At 47.6% G+C, this 16581-nt stretch overlaps 3 protein-coding genes and 1 non-coding gene across 4 annotated transcripts; 1 reads left to right on the top strand and 3 right to left on the bottom strand.

Moving 5' to 3' along the window:
• Positions 1–194: 194 nt before the first annotated feature.
• On the bottom strand, positions 195–4747 carry LOC117856734 (serine/threonine-protein kinase SAPK4). Its single transcript, XM_034739108.2, has 9 exons — positions 4347–4747; positions 4148–4222; positions 3528–3629; positions 3396–3449; positions 3088–3180; positions 2901–2993; positions 1043–1147; positions 840–938; positions 195–734 (listed from the first exon to the last, which is right to left on the bottom strand). Exons 1-9 carry the CDS (start codon positions 4464–4466, stop codon positions 387–389), a joined length of 1089 nt encoding a protein of 362 aa, XP_034594999.1. The 5' UTR covers positions 4467–4747; the 3' UTR covers positions 195–386.
• A 5649-nt stretch (positions 4748–10396) lies between these two features.
• LOC117859110 (photosystem II 22 kDa protein 1, chloroplastic) lies at positions 10397–12204 on the bottom strand. Its single transcript, XM_034742298.2, has 4 exons — positions 11868–12204; positions 11636–11749; positions 10912–11152; positions 10397–10818 (listed from the first exon to the last, which is right to left on the bottom strand). The coding sequence occupies exons 1-4, from the start codon at positions 12060–12062 to the stop codon at positions 10571–10573; spliced, it is 798 nt and encodes a 265-aa protein (XP_034598189.1). The 5' UTR covers positions 12063–12204; the 3' UTR covers positions 10397–10570.
• A 1083-nt stretch (positions 12205–13287) lies between these two features.
• On the top strand, positions 13288–13359 carry TRNAQ-UUG (transfer RNA glutamine (anticodon UUG)). Its single transcript has one exon. It is a non-coding gene; the product is annotated as a tRNA-Gln (tRNA).
• A 141-nt stretch (positions 13360–13500) lies between these two features.
• On the bottom strand, positions 13501–16458 carry LOC117857782 (uncharacterized). The gene is made up of 3 exons (XM_034740639.2): positions 16123–16458; positions 15053–15330; positions 13501–14233 (listed from the first exon to the last, which is right to left on the bottom strand). Exons 1-3 carry the CDS (start codon positions 16376–16378, stop codon positions 13931–13933), a joined length of 837 nt encoding a protein of 278 aa, XP_034596530.1. The 5' UTR covers positions 16379–16458; the 3' UTR covers positions 13501–13930.
• Positions 16459–16581: the final 123 nt, after the last annotated feature.

Genomic DNA, 16581 nt, shown 5'->3' with positions numbered 1-16581 from the left:
TTGCAATCTTGCAGCATTGGAAACTCTGTGTCGCCACTGGGGTTACTACTGCCAAGAGCTTCTTACATTGTTTTTTTCCTTCAAACCGATCAACTTGCCTCCCATATCTATGCTGGATGTTCAGGTGGTTGCAGATAGCGTCGATCTCACTTCAACATGCGTTAGAATATCATACTGGGACCTAGCAGACTGTATAATGCAGACAGGCAGGTGCATCCGCGCATGGTTCATATTCACAGGTTTTACATATATAAAACATTGTAGTTTGTCCCAGAGTCTCAGGGCATCAAGTAAATTATGTTACAGGGGGGACGACCAAACAGAAGAAATTCTGCGGCCAAAATTGCATACATCCCACTGAATCCTTCCGTTCCGCAATAACCCAGTTATCGTATGCGTAGAGCGTCCATCCGGAGTTCTCCGCTTGCATGGACCTCCTTGACCCTCCTATCGTATTCATCTTCCTCTTCCTCGTTCTCCTCTGGTCTGCGTTCCTCTTCCTTCTCTTCTTCCTCATCCGAACACTCGGTGCTCGACACGTAACCTGATCTGGATGATTTCAGCATGGTCCTTGCATCTTGGACAATCTTCATGATTTCTTCTGATGTTTGATCTGAATAAGAAGGTACCCTGTTATCTCTCCTGTAGTACATGGCTTGTGCCGTCTCAGTGAGTTCCCGTGGCAGGTTCTTTAGGAACCATGGATGGCTCTTTATTTCCTTCATTGTGATTCTCTGGAAATAGTTGTAAAAAAATATGGCATAAAAATCGACAACATTATGCTATACCACTTGTATTGAGACGTATCATGAGAGTAATGTACATGTTGAGATAATTACCCTCATTGGATTGGCAACAAAGATACGCGCGATAAGTTGCTTGCATTCCGTAGATATGTGGACATAATCTGGTATATCGTATTGCACTTGCATTATTTGCTGCAGGTGAAAAGACTCTGGAATGAGGGTAAAGTGATATGGAGAAAGGGAAATGCTAGCGGACATTGGATGGTATATCTATAGCATTTACTATAGCCTGTCACCTGAATGGTCTTGCGTATATTCTTGGGGTCATCCGGGTCTTCAAATGGGTATGCTCCCACAAGCATGACGTAAAGAGTCACCCCACAGGACCATACATCTGCAAGCTACATGAACAAGTACCACTGCCATCAATGAGGAGAGCTGGATAATACTCTGTTAGACAAATATTAACTAACTCTTTTAGGATAGAGTGAATCACAAGGTTAGGGGTTAGATTTTCAGGATGGAATTAAACGAAGGAAATATAATCTGTTACTTGTGCTTGATACGACTTACTGCAGTTTATGTTTTGTGCTAAACTGACAAAGCTTCAAATTCAGTAATCCTACATGAGTCTGAGGTGAAACTGATGTTTGATTGTTTGGGTGACTTTCATGTGGTGCAATTTTGTTCTGTTGAATTAGAAATAAAAAAATATATGTAGACCAGTATCTGGGTTCCTTGTGGGTTGTGATAAATCACATCAGCACAAACCATAAAGACCTTAACCCTAAACACATTACACACAAAACACTAGTCATAAGAAACAAGAGGAAACAGATAGGCACTCAATGGGCATATTATGTTCAAGAAGGAAGTCAGAGAACCATCAAAATGTAAATAGGGTTGACAATCTTGTTAGCGATATGGCATATACATGAAGCCCAATGGTTGGCCAACTAGTTGTGCAGGTATGAACTTCTCTAATAAAATTTTTAATAGGAAGTCAGTGCACCCAAAATTTCTGACATAATGAATCTTCATGTCAAGCCATCAAACTTAACAAAAGATGCAAATGTTTAGAGTATTATTCTTTATTGATTTATACATGAAACCCACGATAGCGCATTTCCTACTACCTCAAAGTTCTTGTGTAGCACTCGGATTGTGTGATGCACATGTTTGTAGTATTGTTCTTTATTGACTTATTAGTTGCACTTCCTGCGTTCTGACAAGTAGGCTCAACAAAAGATACAGGTATTACTCAGTTTCCAGGGGAAAACATGCAAGATGGAAAATAGAACCTGGCTTGCAATGAACCTATCAGAATCTATATATATCAATATCCATGATAATGTTGTAGACAACAAGCTGAATCCGTCCATAACCAGTACAAAGGCTAAGAACCTTTCATACAAACATGGAGAATCTGTAGGATAAGAACCTTTTTTATGGATGGATGATCTGTCATCAAACAGCTCCACTCAACTTTTCTGATGTCAACATCCCTTGGGTACATATTACCTCAACAAACCAAACAGAAGATGTTCCAGCACCTCATGCTGACAATGACTCCTCATCCAAATCAGAAACATTTATCGAATTTCAGATCTTTTGTTGTTTCAGTACTTGGGACTACAGCTAACAATGAAATGCACTGTCAAAGAATAGTTGCAATGTTCATCTAGTAGCCAAACAAGACTGTCCACCAACAGCATGTCAGCAAGACAGCAACAAAGAGGTTTGGCACATGCCCTAGAATTTTACAGCTTATTTTAGTTCATCATCATAAATGACTGATTTGGTTTGGCCAGAGAAGATAGCTGCTTATTACGATTTGACAAATAATCCCGAGGATCGGATATTTCCTAAGATTCTTCCCTGGTTATGCAGAATTCCATAATTTTTGAAGGAGCAACTTTTGTTTCAGAATGATTGATCATTCAACCTGACTTTTCATTACATTGAGAAGGCAAGCATGTAACATCACAATCATGGACAATTGCACCCCCACTATGTGGTTGTGATGGGGAAGTCTGATTACTATCGTTTAATTTATGCACCAAAAAAAGCTGGGTGAATCAGTAATGTTGTGCTAAACACTCCAAATCAGTAATATTGTGATGGTGAAAAGAGACAAGGGGGAGATAAGCTCACCTTTCCATCATACTCGCGACGGGATAGTACCTCAGGTGCAATATACGCTGGTGTTCCCACTGCTGATTTGGGTCTTGAATGCAACACCGATGACTGTTCCAGACACGGCAAAAACACGATTAATGAGAATTTATAGAAATGTCAATAAGTTCAGCATGAAAACATAAACCATGGCTCCAGCAAAAACCTTGGAATAGCCAAAATCACATATCTTGAGCCGTGGAGCTGGGCTACCATCCAAGAGAACATTCTCCAGCTTCAAATCTCGATGGCATATTTGCTGGTTTTTGAAAATTTCACCCTCAGAATAAATTATGGGAAATAATAAAATAGATATGAAGCTCGTACATCAAAGTACAGTTTTCACACTAACAAAAACCAGCGACTCTACTAAAAAAACACACACAAATATACGAGACTTTTGTTCTTAAAATGTAGGATGGGGTTTTTGTTTGTAGACTGAACAAGAAAATCTTTTGTTTGTGTGTTTTGTACCATGTGATGGCAATAGCTCACGCCACAGATCAACTGCTGAAAGAAATATCGGGCCTGCATTAAGCAGAAAAAAAATTGAGCATTACTCTTTCATTAAAAGATTAACATAAGCTCGGGAACAAATTCTGGGACCTCATCCTCACTGAACCGCCCACGATCACAGATTCTATCGAAGAGCTCTCCGCCTGCTGCGAACTCCATCACTATCATAAGATGTGTTGGTGTAAGTATCACCTGCGGAATTTTTACCCAAAACAATTAAAACCATGTGATTCAGAAAAAAAAATGTGAAGAAAATATACTGCTGAAGCTAACAGTGTGGAGGCACAATCTGATTTCTTCATCCATTTAAAACTTCACGACAATTTAAACAGAAAACTTTGCACTTTAAAGTTTTGAACTAGTACCTAAAGCGCATGCATCCCTGACATTAAAATGCATACCTAATTCGTAAGAAATGCAAGGGGAATAGCCAAAAAGGAAAGGGACAAAGGACCGAGGAAAGTAGCAAAAGTTGGCGCCTAATTAAACAGCACCAATCAAAAGATTCCTCCACTACATGCAGTTAAGAGGAATCAACAACGTCTCGAACTAACTACAAAATGTATTTTCAAAAAATCCTTGATCCGCCACCCCCTTTTGGAGCCTCTCCCTAGAACTAAAATAGCACCATACAACCTGTGGTATTTAAAAAAAAGGTGAAGCTTAATTATCGAGAGGGCAATTAAACGTTTCGGTCCACATCGACGAACCTCCTTGAAGCGAATGATGTTGGGGTGGCGCAGCGAGCGGTGGTTGATGATCTCTCTGTACACATTCTCGTCAATCTGCAGAATTCAGATCCCCAAAAGTACAAAACCAACAAAATTAGAGCCCCGTCGCAATCCACCCAGAATTAATCCAACACCAAGCCGAACAAACCGTAACAAAAAGTTAGAAAAGCCAACGAACCCGATGTCCACGCTCGATGCACTTGACGGCGACGAGCTCCCGGGTCTCACGGTTGCGCATCAGCCGCGCCACCCCGAAGTTCCCCGACCCGATGTCCCGCACCGCCTCGTACTTCTCCATACCTACCTTCTCCGCCTCCGCACCCCGCCGCCCGGGTTAGCCGCGGCCGCGTGCCCCGCTCGTCCCCCTCGGCCTGAGCAAGCACGGTCCGGCGGCGCAGCCCGCGGGGGGTCCAAGGCGGCCGTAGCCCGTAGCCTGATCGCACCTGAGAGGAGGGAGGAGCAGGCCGGTAGTGCGCAGGCGGCGGCGGCGGCGCGTGTGGGTTTGCGTTGCGTTGCGCTTGCGCGGTTGCGCCTCGTCGGCCGGCGGGTCGGTGTGCGTGTGCGCGAGGCGATCGGGGATTATATAGTGGTGGTGGTGGTGGTGCTGATGGTAGGAGCGCAGCGTGACGGGTAAGCCGCGCCAGCGTGAGAGCGGAAGGGGAGGGGAGGCCGGGAGGGGAATGGAAGGTGCCAATGGGAGGAGCGGACGTCGGGTGGGCCCCGCGCGCCGGTGTCTGTGTCCCGCGCCGGGCGCGTGGGCCGTCCGGGCCTGGCTGGCTTCGGTTCGCCGTCGAATCCGACGTGTAAAATTCCGTTTCGCTTGAATTGGGGTTCCGGTTCTTTTGATCAGGAAAAACACCTTTCAGAATTCAGACTCGGAGAAAGTCTCTTTACAGCCTTTTCAAAGTGTATGAGTGGGGATTACTCGTAAAAAGTGTATGAGTGAAGTTGCAATCTCCCAATTTTTCTTAAAGTTCTATTTAAGACTTCGAAGGCCGTTTCTTTTATTTGAAATTTATGTAAAAAGGTTTTCGTGGTATTTATAAGCTCCTACATGTCATTAAATTCCTAACGATACCCCATGTGACAACTGGTATCCTACACAAGTTAAGGTAAAGAGTCCAACACGGATCATATACATTGTTGTGCTTACAACGGAAAAATTCCGGAACTAGCGTTCAAAACGAAGAAAGAATTCCGGAGCTAGGTTTGGGTATTCGGCTGTTCATATGGGGAAATATATATGTTACAATGACAAACCATTCAAGCGCTCATGGGTTGGATCATGGATTATTGGATTAGGCTTAGTTTTTCCACTAAAACAAACTTGGATAAGTTTGGCCACGTATTATATCCGTCACGGGGTGCTTTAGCAATCTTGTCAACTAATAAACTATAAGCGCAATTATTGCCTTGTGATTTTGAATATGCCGTTATGCTCAAAAATAGTTTTCATTTCGATACATGCATCATGCCATGATTCATGAACCAAAATAAAGCTTTTCAAGTTCAACCCGACTGAGAGCTTTACAGGCGACGAATTGGAGAAGACGGCGGCGCCATCCTGCTCAGTGCTCACAAGTTGCAGTCACGAAGCTAAGGATGAGCGAAGAAGAAATAATAAAAGGATGGATGTATGATCACCCTTTGTGCGAATGAATTAAATAGAATGTAGACAGCTAAATAGACGGCTCATTATACAAGCTATGTTTAGCTGTACATGGCAAATCAAATAGACAGCAGATGTCTAAAATGTTATACGTGGGGTCCACTACTGGTCTACCGCTGCGGCCACGTACAGCCTCTCCCTTTCCCATATGTTCCCGTCCCCGGAAAACATGGGCGCCGGACAAATCATGCATGGAGCCGGCCGACGCTCGCTGTCCGGCGCCATGTGAGCGCGCGTGCGTGTACCCCCGCCATGATCACCCGGTAGCTAAAGGTAATTAGGCGGCGCGCGGCGGCTTTGTTTCCCGTACTGTCTCCTGGCTGATTAAGCAGGAGTAGATGATGGCGAGCCGGCCGGCACTATTCATGTCCGGGCGCCAAATGCCGTGGCCGCCACACCACACCACACCACACCACCAAACCGTGGCCTCGTGTAATCAAGGCCTAGTCACACGCACGACACGACCGCACGAGCCAAGTGTCGCGGCGCGCGTAGCCCGTGTCACATCGCGTATGGGCCGGTACGCCGCGCAACACTGCACGTATCCTTTGCCGTCGCCGCAGTTAATTCCCCCAGCCTCCGTGACAGTTCAGGCCGGGCCGGGTGCGGGGGACGTGGGGAGCGCGAGGACGCGAGGGAGACGTACATGTGTAGTGCTCGGGCGCGCGCCAAGAAGGGCGGGGAGCCGGTGACCTGCCGACTCCGGGGAGTTGATGTGTGCAGCTACGTGACCTGCGCGTCATGGTGGCAAGGGCGTACGTGACCGTCTGGATATCTCCTCCTCCCTGCCGAGGCTTCACGAGTCATGCGTCATGCGTGCTCTCGATCGATCGGCTGGGCTCTACTCTGTACTGCGCATGGCGACGCTGCTGCGTGCTGGAACGCTACTCGAGTTCGCCGATCGCATTTAGTCCGGAGATCGAGATGCATCAGGGTGGGGTGTGATGTGGAGTTGGCTTTGTGTTTGCTTGCATGGAGGGGGTGCGTGCGTGGGCGGCGAGGTGTGGCTAGCGATTGGAGAAGAAGATTTTTGCGAGTGTCAATTAGGGTGGTCATGCTATCAGCTCGTCATGTCTATCTAATAAGTTGTCAACCAACGCATCCGGCTGCAACAGCAGACGTCTCTGCTACAACTTTCAGTACAATTGAACATCGAATACCACTTGCAATTTATAAATAGATAATTATTTCAGCGGCCGGGCAGTGGCTGAAAATCCAGGTCCACCCCCGAACGCAACCTAGCTAGCAGAGAGGTCCGTGGGGGAATTGAAGAATGAAGAGATGAACTTCCACTGTGCTGTGTATACGGAGTACATGCTATCGCTTAGGCTGGCGTCCCAGCAGTACGTACGAGCCAGGGGACACAGGCATGGGAGAAAAAAAAAAAACTAAACGCGTGTAGTCGGCCCGGCCGGGGGACGAGAGCTACGGGCAGCATGGGCACGGGTGTACGTGCCCATCAGAGTTCAGAAGCGTGGCATGTTTGGTCATGTGCTCGCCTCGCAGTTTATTGCCCGCAGCATCCTATGATCACGACACAACGAAAAAAAACTAATGCCGGTGTACGTTTTGCTGTCGATCCATGAAGAGGACGGCAAGATGCCAAAGATATCAAAGTAACATTGTCAAAATAAAAAAAAACATTACTACGCACCTGGAGTAGTTAGTAGCAGATGTCATCATGGTTTGAACGTTGAATCTTGAAACACCAAATATGCAGGCACAAGTGGAGAGGAGTTAGTAAAATCAAAACAGCATCTGCCTTTATTTTTCTTCTTCTTATAACTGTTTATTACTCCTATATTGTTAAAAAAATGGAAGTTCTTAGCGATGAAGGTACTAGCTCCAGGCCGCCATGTGTGGCCCGCGCGACGCAAGCGACAGGAGAGAAAGAGCCAGCAGCTAGCCTGCGACCAACCTGCTGCCGACGTGGCGCGGGTCGCGACGGAACACGAACGCATGTCTGGATCCGTGAGGTTAACACATTGCCCTCTTGCCCCGGTCACGTCCGTAGCGATCTATTCTAGCGGATGAGCGGCCAAGGCACTGGAATAATCCAAGATGCAGAGCCCGGCGGCAGAGCGTGTCCCCGTGCTGAAACAGCATGCTGGCACCGTACCCGTTGGCACCTGCTGCACCTGCTGGGACGATGCTGCCATTGATCGCTGATGGAGAGCGAGATTAACGCAGCACCAGCATACTCAACGAGGAGTCATTCGTAGTGTCAAGCTAATCGTTGTGACATTGGAGTGACACACCCACATGTAATAGGTACAAACCCGTAGTCAGTATTCGGCGGAGCCAGCGGTACACGCACAGGTTGCTGACGCGCACCAATCCATCGTCGTCATTATTTTTTGTCTAAGACTGAAACTTTTGCGTCCAGATCAAACTTTATTCAGTTCAGCTGGTCGTCGGAATAGAAATTGGCTACGCCGTCACATATTATAGTGCAGTCGCGTATTCTCTCCGGCCTGGAAAGGGCGAAAGGCTACTCACAGACGCACGCGTCGGAGTAAAGCAGATTGCCAAGATTCACTCATGATCCGAAGGGCCAGCGGCACCTTTGGCGATTTTCCTGTCGAATCACGGGCTGATTAGTACTGCGCTTACCTTAACTAGTCGAGGGAGGGGTACGAGCAAAGGGCTTGATTGTTTCGGTGCATGCGCCATTGCTGCGGCCATGTGATTTGCCGGGTCCCCGCGGCTCAAACAACTCACGTATCCACAGTACGATCACGATGGCACAACGGTCGTCGTTTCTCCCGTCTTTCTTCGTTTGGTTTCTACAGGTTCAGAAGATTTTAATTTCGCTGCAATTTTATTTGGTGCCTCTAAACCGTGCGTGGTGCCATTTTCGACAGCTCGGGGAATCGTGGACAAAGAAAATGAGAGGAAAGAACCAATCCCATTTGCGCGTAGGTTATCTCGTGGCTAGCTAATTAGAGCAAGAGTTTGGATTCAGTGATTGACAGTCTACCGGAGAATGCTCAGTGGTAGATTTGTAGGTGGAGAAGATCATAAGATCAAGAACTCGAACGGTAATATAGGGACGCAAGGTTTAGACAAGTTTAGGCCTTCAGAGAGTAATACCCTGCGTTCTATGTTCTGGTGGATTGTATTACCGGTATGGGATGCGAAGAGTCGATGTGAGTTACCCTTGAGGGGCGCCCCTGACCGTCTTATATAGGCTGACGACATAGGGTCACAATCGGATAGAATCTGATCGTAGTCGGATGTTACCTGGAAAGCGATCTGAGTCGGTTTACAACAAATATCCCGTCATATCCAGACAAAATCTGTTCGTCCAGCTTCTGGACTTATGCTCCACGTATCTTCATGCCTTAGCCCGCGCGACGTAGTCGGGCAGGTCCACCAGAGCCAATCAGTATTCTTGTCAGTGGGACCGTGGGTACCTATCCCTCAAGTCCCTTAACCAAAAAAGGAAGGCACCCTGATAGCTCATCCCCTGCGTGTGGCGTGCGATCTATGCAAACCACCATCTACTACCACCATACTCCAACTCTCCTGAAAGAAAACCCCTTTTGAATTTGGTGGCCCGTCGAAGGCCAGGTAGCTAGCGAACCAATAACAGCGAAGCAAACAATTTCGGTGGTTTGATCATACGCGTAGTTTTCCAAATCCCGCACGTACTTATTGATAATCTGGGCTTTAAAAGGCTCATCAATCATCAATCCTCGATCAGGATTTGATTCTATCCGAGAGACTGAGACTGCAGCTCTCCGAGTCTTTCTCCACCGTCTTTGGTTGAACCAATAAACAAGCGCAGGGTAGCATGTAAGTGGGGGCATCTTTTGAGATGAGCCCATGCATGGCATGATTCAACAGGGGGGCTTCTTTTGGTTTGACAACCTGGCTGATCTAGGCTCCATAGAACCCCACTTTGAGCTGGAGCTGGGTTCTCATTTCTCAAGAGTCAAGAGGACTTCTTGCAAGGGTACATGATTTGCAGCACTAGCTGCAAGGTGTCACTGACGTGTGGAGCCGGTGAAAGGACCTATTGTGCGTTCCGTAGGTGCGTGGTCTTGGCGATGAACTTAGGGCGCACGCGTACGTGCCGTGGCAGACTGGTAATGGCATCGGCCGTGTCGATGGCTGGTACAGGAAAATGGAGCTGGATGTATGGTGATTGTTGTCCCATCCTTGGTGCCTGGTGGTTAGCTGAAATAATATTCCTTGGGCTTAAAGGTATGCAATTAAACAACAGGCCCAGGGCCCGTCTGAGTATACCGTTCTCAAAAAGAAAAGAACTGACCCCATTACTTTGGGCTTAAATAGACCCGGGCTTTTCGGGTGCAAGTAGATAGGCCCATTTACATCTGAACTTGGTTGTTCGGCCTTGCCGGCCGCGATTATGGATGCCAGGCATTGGCAAAACTGGAGAACAGAGCATAGAGAAATGCAGCTCGGTACCGAACGTCAAAATCTGATTTGTGCCGTTGCTATTGTTACGTTCAATGCGTCCGTGTTGGCCTGAAGCTGGTACACAGGTCTCTTCGGTTTCATTCTTTGAAACGGAACTAAACAATATCTTACTCTAAGAGAACACTGACAGTCTGGCAGCCATTGGATATTAGCTAAGCTCTTGTTTTTACAATACAACCCAACGCAACACCCTACCTTCAAAGGCCTCACGCGTAATACACAACAAAGCACGCACACGCACAGAGACGCACTGATCGATCAATCACAAACAAAACCATGCGCATGATTTACTCTTTTTCGTCGTCGCCGATGATGAACTTGCCGGTTCCGGGGTTGATGGCGGCGATGAAGAAGAAGAGGACGTTGAAGAGCACGAGCGGCTCGATCTCGTTGATGGGCACGCCCGTCTCGATGTTGAGCTGCGCCAGCGCGCCCTTCCCCGTGATGATCTCGCCGATGATGGAGAAGGCCACGCCCAGCTGCGCCAGCCGCCCCACGAACAGCTCGTTCGACTTGGTGAACCCAAACAGCGGCCCTGCATCATTGCACAGAATATTCGTCAGATCTAGCTAGCGGCGCTGGGTGAAGTGCATGGATGATGCAGTATGTATTGCGATGGATTTTTTACCTCCCTCGCTGAGGCCGAGGGCGCCGCGGAAGCCCTTGCCGGGTTGGATGACGGCCTTGTCGAGTCCGGTGACGTCGTCGACGAAGGTCCCACGGTCTCCGAGAGCACCAATGGCGCCGAGGAGGGTGAAGAGGATGAAGAAGAGGAGGAGGGGCTCCGCCTCGTAGATGGGAATGCCCGTCTCCAGGTTCAGCTGGGCGAGGATGCCCTTCCCGGTGATGGCCTCTCCGAGCAGCGACGCCTGGCATGTTCGAGAACAGTGTAAATAAAATCGTCGTTTTATTTGTGGAGAATATATTTGAAAATGTATTTATTTTATTCTGGGAATTGCTAATAATTAGTGGTACATGTGTTGTTTCGGGTTCAAATTACCGTAATTTTTAATTTTTGGACCGCTAGAAATTATTTTCCTTTTCACATTATTTCTCATCCTCTTTTAATTTGTTGCCGACTGAACTTTCACATATGGAAGCTGCTAACTCCAGACAGACGTGTGACGATATCCTGAGTGCGAATTGTATGGCTGTGCTTTTTCGCGGAAGGACGAAGTTTCTTTTGCGAGCTAAATTATAATTTTTTTCCCTGCTGGTTGACCAGTGTGAAAGGTACGTTAAAAAAAAGACTTCTTTTTACTCCTTCGTAAGCGTGTGCATGAATTGCCCAGGCATTCCAGTACGTCCATGTGCAAAAACATGGGCGAGATGAGTTTCTGCTAAGTACTCACGGCAAAGCCAAGCATGGCGACACGGCCGACGAACAGCTCGTTCTCCTTGGTGAAACCGATCCCGCCGGACGTGCCGAAGATACCGTCCTCAACCTTCGGCTTGGGCGCAGCAACCTGTAGAAACACCATCATGGACATGACAATCACCACCATGCAGAACAGAAGAAGAAAATAAAACTAGGAGCATGCACGCGTGCGTGCCTAATGATATTATTAGCAGCACAGCACGGACCTTCTTGGCCGGCGCGGCCTTGGCGGCCTTGGACTTGCCGAACAGTGCCAGGGTCTTCACGGAGACGGACTTGGAGTGCCTGTTCACCGACGGCAGCGCGAGCCGCGGGTACGCCGCCGCCGGCCGGGCGGCCTGCAGCGACGGCAGCGCGCGGCCGCCGCTGACGCTCGTCGACATGAGCATGGACGGCGCCATCTGTCTGTGCCGCGCCGCGCGCGCCTCCTCACAAACAGCACAAGGCACTCAAAGCGCTGAGGGTCGGAGCTGTGTGCTCGCAGGACGCAGGTGCTGCGCGGCTGCTGCGTGGTCGTGGTGGCTAATGCTGGCTGTCTGGCTCCGAGGCTGCGTGGCCAGTTCTTTATGAACGAGATCACAAGCGGGGGGGGGGGGGGGGGGGGGGGGGGGGGGGGGGGGGGGGGGGGGGGGGCGGGGCGGCGTGAAGCTGGCGTGGCGCGAACTGGCGGTGGCGATTGGCGAGCGGCGGGGCGGAGGATAGGGTGCGGGGTGGGCTGCCAGGACGCCACGTCTCCGCGAATCCAATCTATGGCTGCGGCGCCGCCCGAGGGCAGGGCCAAGCAGCTGGTCTGCTGGTGCGGCTCCTGCGGTCTCCGGCCGCACGTACGGTGGGAGAGGCATGGGACGTGTGGAACGAACTGATGGCGCCGGTTGGTACGATACACGCGTCACGGAGAAAAGGGAAAGTGCTCTCTGGTCTCTGCCTCTCAGGGCGTGAGGCCGCATGTGCTGAGTTGCGCGAGGACTACACTGTACCGGCTTTTAGTGACTGAGAGCTACGGTCTGTGTACTCGTGTGTGGAGCGGCTAGCATCTTAGCCTCTCGTTTGTGCTGAGTCGAAAAAATCGATCTTGCTTTGTATTTCCAACTTCAACTACAAAAGCACCACCCGTGTTGTGTGGTGTGGAACTGTGGAGCCGTAGGTGCATGACTCTACCTCACACCAGAGTTCAAATCTCGCGCGAGTAACCAAGTGCACTCCTGCATCTCATAATTGCAAGCCTGACAGAAGTGCACGTTCACCAGACCTAACTAGTGGCTACTCATCGAGAAACGAACGCATAGAAGAGTTTCAGCCCAACAAAACTGGAGAAACACAAACAAGACGGAAAGACGGTCGCGAGTGATCCCCAATCAGTACATACCATATACGTGCATCTGGCAGGATGTTCACCCCAGAGCCACCCTTTACCTCTGCATTGTTCTCCCAAAGTTCAAATAATCTCGCAATGCATCCGGCCATTTCGAGAACAGCAAACTATTGCAAGGGATCCGTCGGATATCCCTGTGTTCCATTCTGGCGAGCCCAAATGGATCCAGACCAACAAAACATGGGTTCCATTGTACGCTGACTGCCTCTTGTAACGAAATAACTATCACTATCAAGGGACCACGCGCAACAAATGGTTCCATAGTGTAGTGGTTAGCACTCCAGACTTTGAATCTGGCGACCTGGGTTCGAATCCCGGTGGGACCTTTATTTTTTCGTTTTTGTCTTTTGCTCAGAATTAGCAAGATAACAACACAATTAAGAAGAGGAACCAGCTCACCATATTCAAATGGTTCCTCACCATATTCAAATCCATACAGCTAAATGAGGTAACAAGAAACTTCACCGTAGTAGAACAGCGCCAATGCATCATCAGCACAAGCACAAGATTTACTCCACTGTGAGAAATGATAAGGTTTAAAGATAAAAAAGAGTGTCTCGTAGCCTTCTGGGGCTATTTTACAAGTTGCCAAAGGCATTTTAGTAATTTAGATGAGGTTTTGGGATGAAAAAGTTGGATACCATTTTCTTCTTTCTACTTGAAATCTGTATAATGCTGCAAGCATGTCCCGATCAGCATTGTCCTAATAAATAATAATAGTATGTCTATGTGGTAATGCACATACTACCAACGAACACTTTCTGGTAGCGAAGCATAAAGATGTATACATACGCAAACGGTTTACTCTCCAGCGCCAAGACTTAAACATACCTCTCTGTCTTTACACGAACAGAACTATAACCTTCTAAAATTTAGAGTACATCAGGGAAGGTGCATTCAATCTTGATGTCTCTGCTGATTTCTTTCTCGTGCATACGCTTTAAATAGATCGAGGCCTAAAAATATGTTGAGCAGATTCATTCCTGCCATACCAAGAAGAGCTAGCGGAAGCTCAATGCCCTTACCAAACTTGTGGGCATCAGCGATGAGTTTGTATGTAATCAAGATATGGCACACCACCCTTGCAGTCACAAAGGTCGTCCAGTTGAGTACCCATTCCAGCTTCACCACTTTCCGATTGGAATCACGAAATCCAGCCATCCGCCTCACTTTCCTTATATGCAAAAATATGGAGTGCAGCTGCAATCATAAACTTTTGTCAGTTTGTCTGCTCTGTGAATATAACTTCAGATAAGCGACTGCAGCTAAAGCAAACCTCCTGATAGAAAAATTATTAAGCAAAGGCATAAACAGTTCACACAGTGGAGACTGAGATTAACTTATTTATCTCTGGAGATCTTTATAGACATAATGAACATAATAATTTTCTCTTCTAGCAAGATGGAGAATAAGCTTGTATGATAATTGAACTAACAAAATATCCATTGCAAAAATGAAAAAAAAATCCTCTAAGATCATGTGCAACCATACATGCAATCAAGTCTATCACAGTACACCGTGCCCCAGATAAAATGAAGATGCAAGTGCAAACAACAATGGTTGAAAGCCCAACCGGGCAGGGAAAATAATTATAGCTTTTCAAGGTCATACTGAATGGACCAACCACCTTATTTCTACATTGCATGGCAAATCTAGAAAACATATATTTGCATATTACTCAAATTTGCAGGTTCATAGCAAGAAAACTGGGGCTAATGCATATGACCTGATGACCATCTACTGACAAAGGATATACTTGCGACAAAGATGTCAATATGGAGGCTTAAAAACAGCTTAGGGCCAATGGCTCATAAAATCTATGACAAGCATTCTCTTGCGAAAGCAATATGCATTTATTCTTCGATGACAAGTGAGTAAAAAAAGTCAATGCTTGCAAAAAAGGTGGCACGATAAAGAATAAATGTATTTCAAGCATGATAAAGAATAAATGTATTTCAAGCAACACAAATTTTCAACAAAATTTAAATGCCTCCAAAGAATAAAAAGAGATAGATGTACCTCGCACACAAGAGAGAGAATTAGGTAGTTGATTGTGACATTCCTATACAGAGCTAGTGTAAAGCAAATGAGCAGGATCAGGTGATGCATGAGAATGCCAGGAATCCATCCACTGTATAGACGGTAACGGAGCATATCCAATTGGTCATATGCAAAGTAGCCACAAGAAAAGCAGAGAGCAGAGTATGCTCCAATCCAACTGCCACCAAATAGTTCTTCATGCTCAAACATGTTCTCGAGGCCCTTATTACGCCATTGATTGACAAGAACAAAGATAACTGCACATGCAATGGCATCAAGTCAAAACAAGCTTATAAGATTTAAAAACATGATGTAATTGATGGTGCTTCCAATTTTGTATAACATCTTTACAAGTTACTGGTCATAATCATATGCTAAGAAATTTTACTTGTAAGTGTCAATCTGTTACAGACTTAGTTTCACAACAATCCCCCAAAACATTGTTACCGGTGGCTTTGCACATTACTTCTTTGCTTTGCCAGCCCTGAATTTAAGAGTACACTGTACATAAAGAGAATGCGATAGAGCTTAAATGAGCATACATTTGATTAGTACTAAAGGGGACAAGCAGTTTTGTGTCACAAAAACAAAATGCACTTTTTTTTAACAAACTTGGCAGCATTTGCCTACAATGGCAGTACATGGCGCATTTTAAGCCACAATATGCCTTTGAAACCATAACAGGCCACTACTGACGAATCCTGCACGAATATGCCATGAATAGGGCATTCGAGCAATCTCGCACAATTCCAACCAAGCAAATCTGACACCAACACAAATGACATTACCACCATGGAAGCAACAACCCGCAGAACTAACTGTACTTAAATCTACGCTGGCCCTGGTTCCCCTACAAGGAGCAGGCATTAAGCATCGCCTCCATCGTATAGTGTCAATCCACTGTGCGCTCATCTTTCCTCAACTCATCTAATGCTGGAACCTAATTAATCGTAATATCGTATGGTTTCTTGCAGTCGACGCATAGCCGAGTAGCAAAAGGTAGGCACCGGAGGGTGGGGGTTGGGGGAGGCAAGGGAGAGAATCTATACCGGAGGCGGAGGTGAGGGAGGAGTGGAGGAGGGATACGGCGGTGTTGACGAAGAGCGGGTCGCGGGAGACCGAGGCGCGGACCGCGGCGTTGGCAGCCTGGAAGAAGGCGAAGCCGGCGGCCACGGGCGCCAGCTCACGTCGCCCCCGCACGCCGATCTCGAACCCCACAGACACCGCCCACAGCACTAGCGTCGCCGCGAAGAACGCGCTCGTGTCGCCGCCGCCCGCGGCCCCTCCGGCGCGGTGGGGCGGCATCGGGTTCGTCGTCGACTCGTCGTGGCGAACGATGAGCCGCACCCCGCACCGCTCGCTCGGCTCTTCCCCGACCCCTCCCACTGGGCCCGCACGCTATCAAGCCAATGGGCCGTAGAAACTAGTAGAAAGTAATTTCAGCCCAATTAGCGGGTGCCTGAGTTAATATGACAAGTGGGACCCTGCTTAAACAATTACGAGAAGCC

Source organism: Setaria viridis, chromosome 5 (assembly GCF_005286985.2).
Source record: "Setaria viridis chromosome 5, Setaria_viridis_v4.0, whole genome shotgun sequence".
Lineage (NCBI taxonomy): Eukaryota > Viridiplantae > Streptophyta > Magnoliopsida > Poales > Poaceae > Setaria > Setaria viridis.
The sequence above is the reverse complement of the archived record's forward strand: the minus strand, read 5'-3'. Positions and strand labels throughout refer to the sequence as shown.

Bases quoted from the DNA above. Each gene is read 5' to 3' on its own strand.
- LOC117856734 (XM_034739108.2), bottom strand. From the start codon at position 4,466: ATGGAGAAGTACGAGGCGGTGCGGGACATCGGGTCGGGGAACTTCGGG. The intron at 4,223-4,346 runs GTTCGTTGGCTT...TGAATTCTGCAG, and splicing joins GCATCGAGCGTGGACATCGG to ATTGACGAGAATGTGTACAG. The intron at 3,450-3,527 runs GTCCCAGAATTT...TGCTTAATGCAG, and splicing joins GGCGGTTCAGTGAGGATGAG to GCCCGATATTTCTTTCAGCA.
- LOC117859110 (XM_034742298.2), bottom strand. From the start codon at position 12,062: ATGGCGCCGTCCATGCTCATGTCGACGAGCGTCAGCGGCGGCCGCGCG. The intron at 11,153-11,635 runs GTGAGTACTTAG...CGAACATGCCAG, and splicing joins TCGCCATGCTTGGCTTTGCC to GCGTCGCTGCTCGGAGAGGC. The intron at 10,819-10,911 runs GTAAAAAATCCA...GCAATGATGCAG, and splicing joins CCTCGGCCTCAGCGAGGGAG to GGCCGCTGTTTGGGTTCACC.
- LOC117857782 (XM_034740639.2), bottom strand. From the start codon at position 16,378: ATGCCGCCCCACCGCGCCGGAGGGGCCGCGGGCGGCGGCGACACGAGC. The intron at 15,331-16,122 runs GTATAGATTCTC...TTGCATGTGCAG, and splicing joins CTCCCTCACCTCCGCCTCCG to TTATCTTTGTTCTTGTCAAT. The intron at 14,234-15,052 runs GTACATCTATCT...TTATGATTGCAG, and splicing joins TTCTCTCTCTTGTGTGCGAG to CTGCACTCCATATTTTTGCA.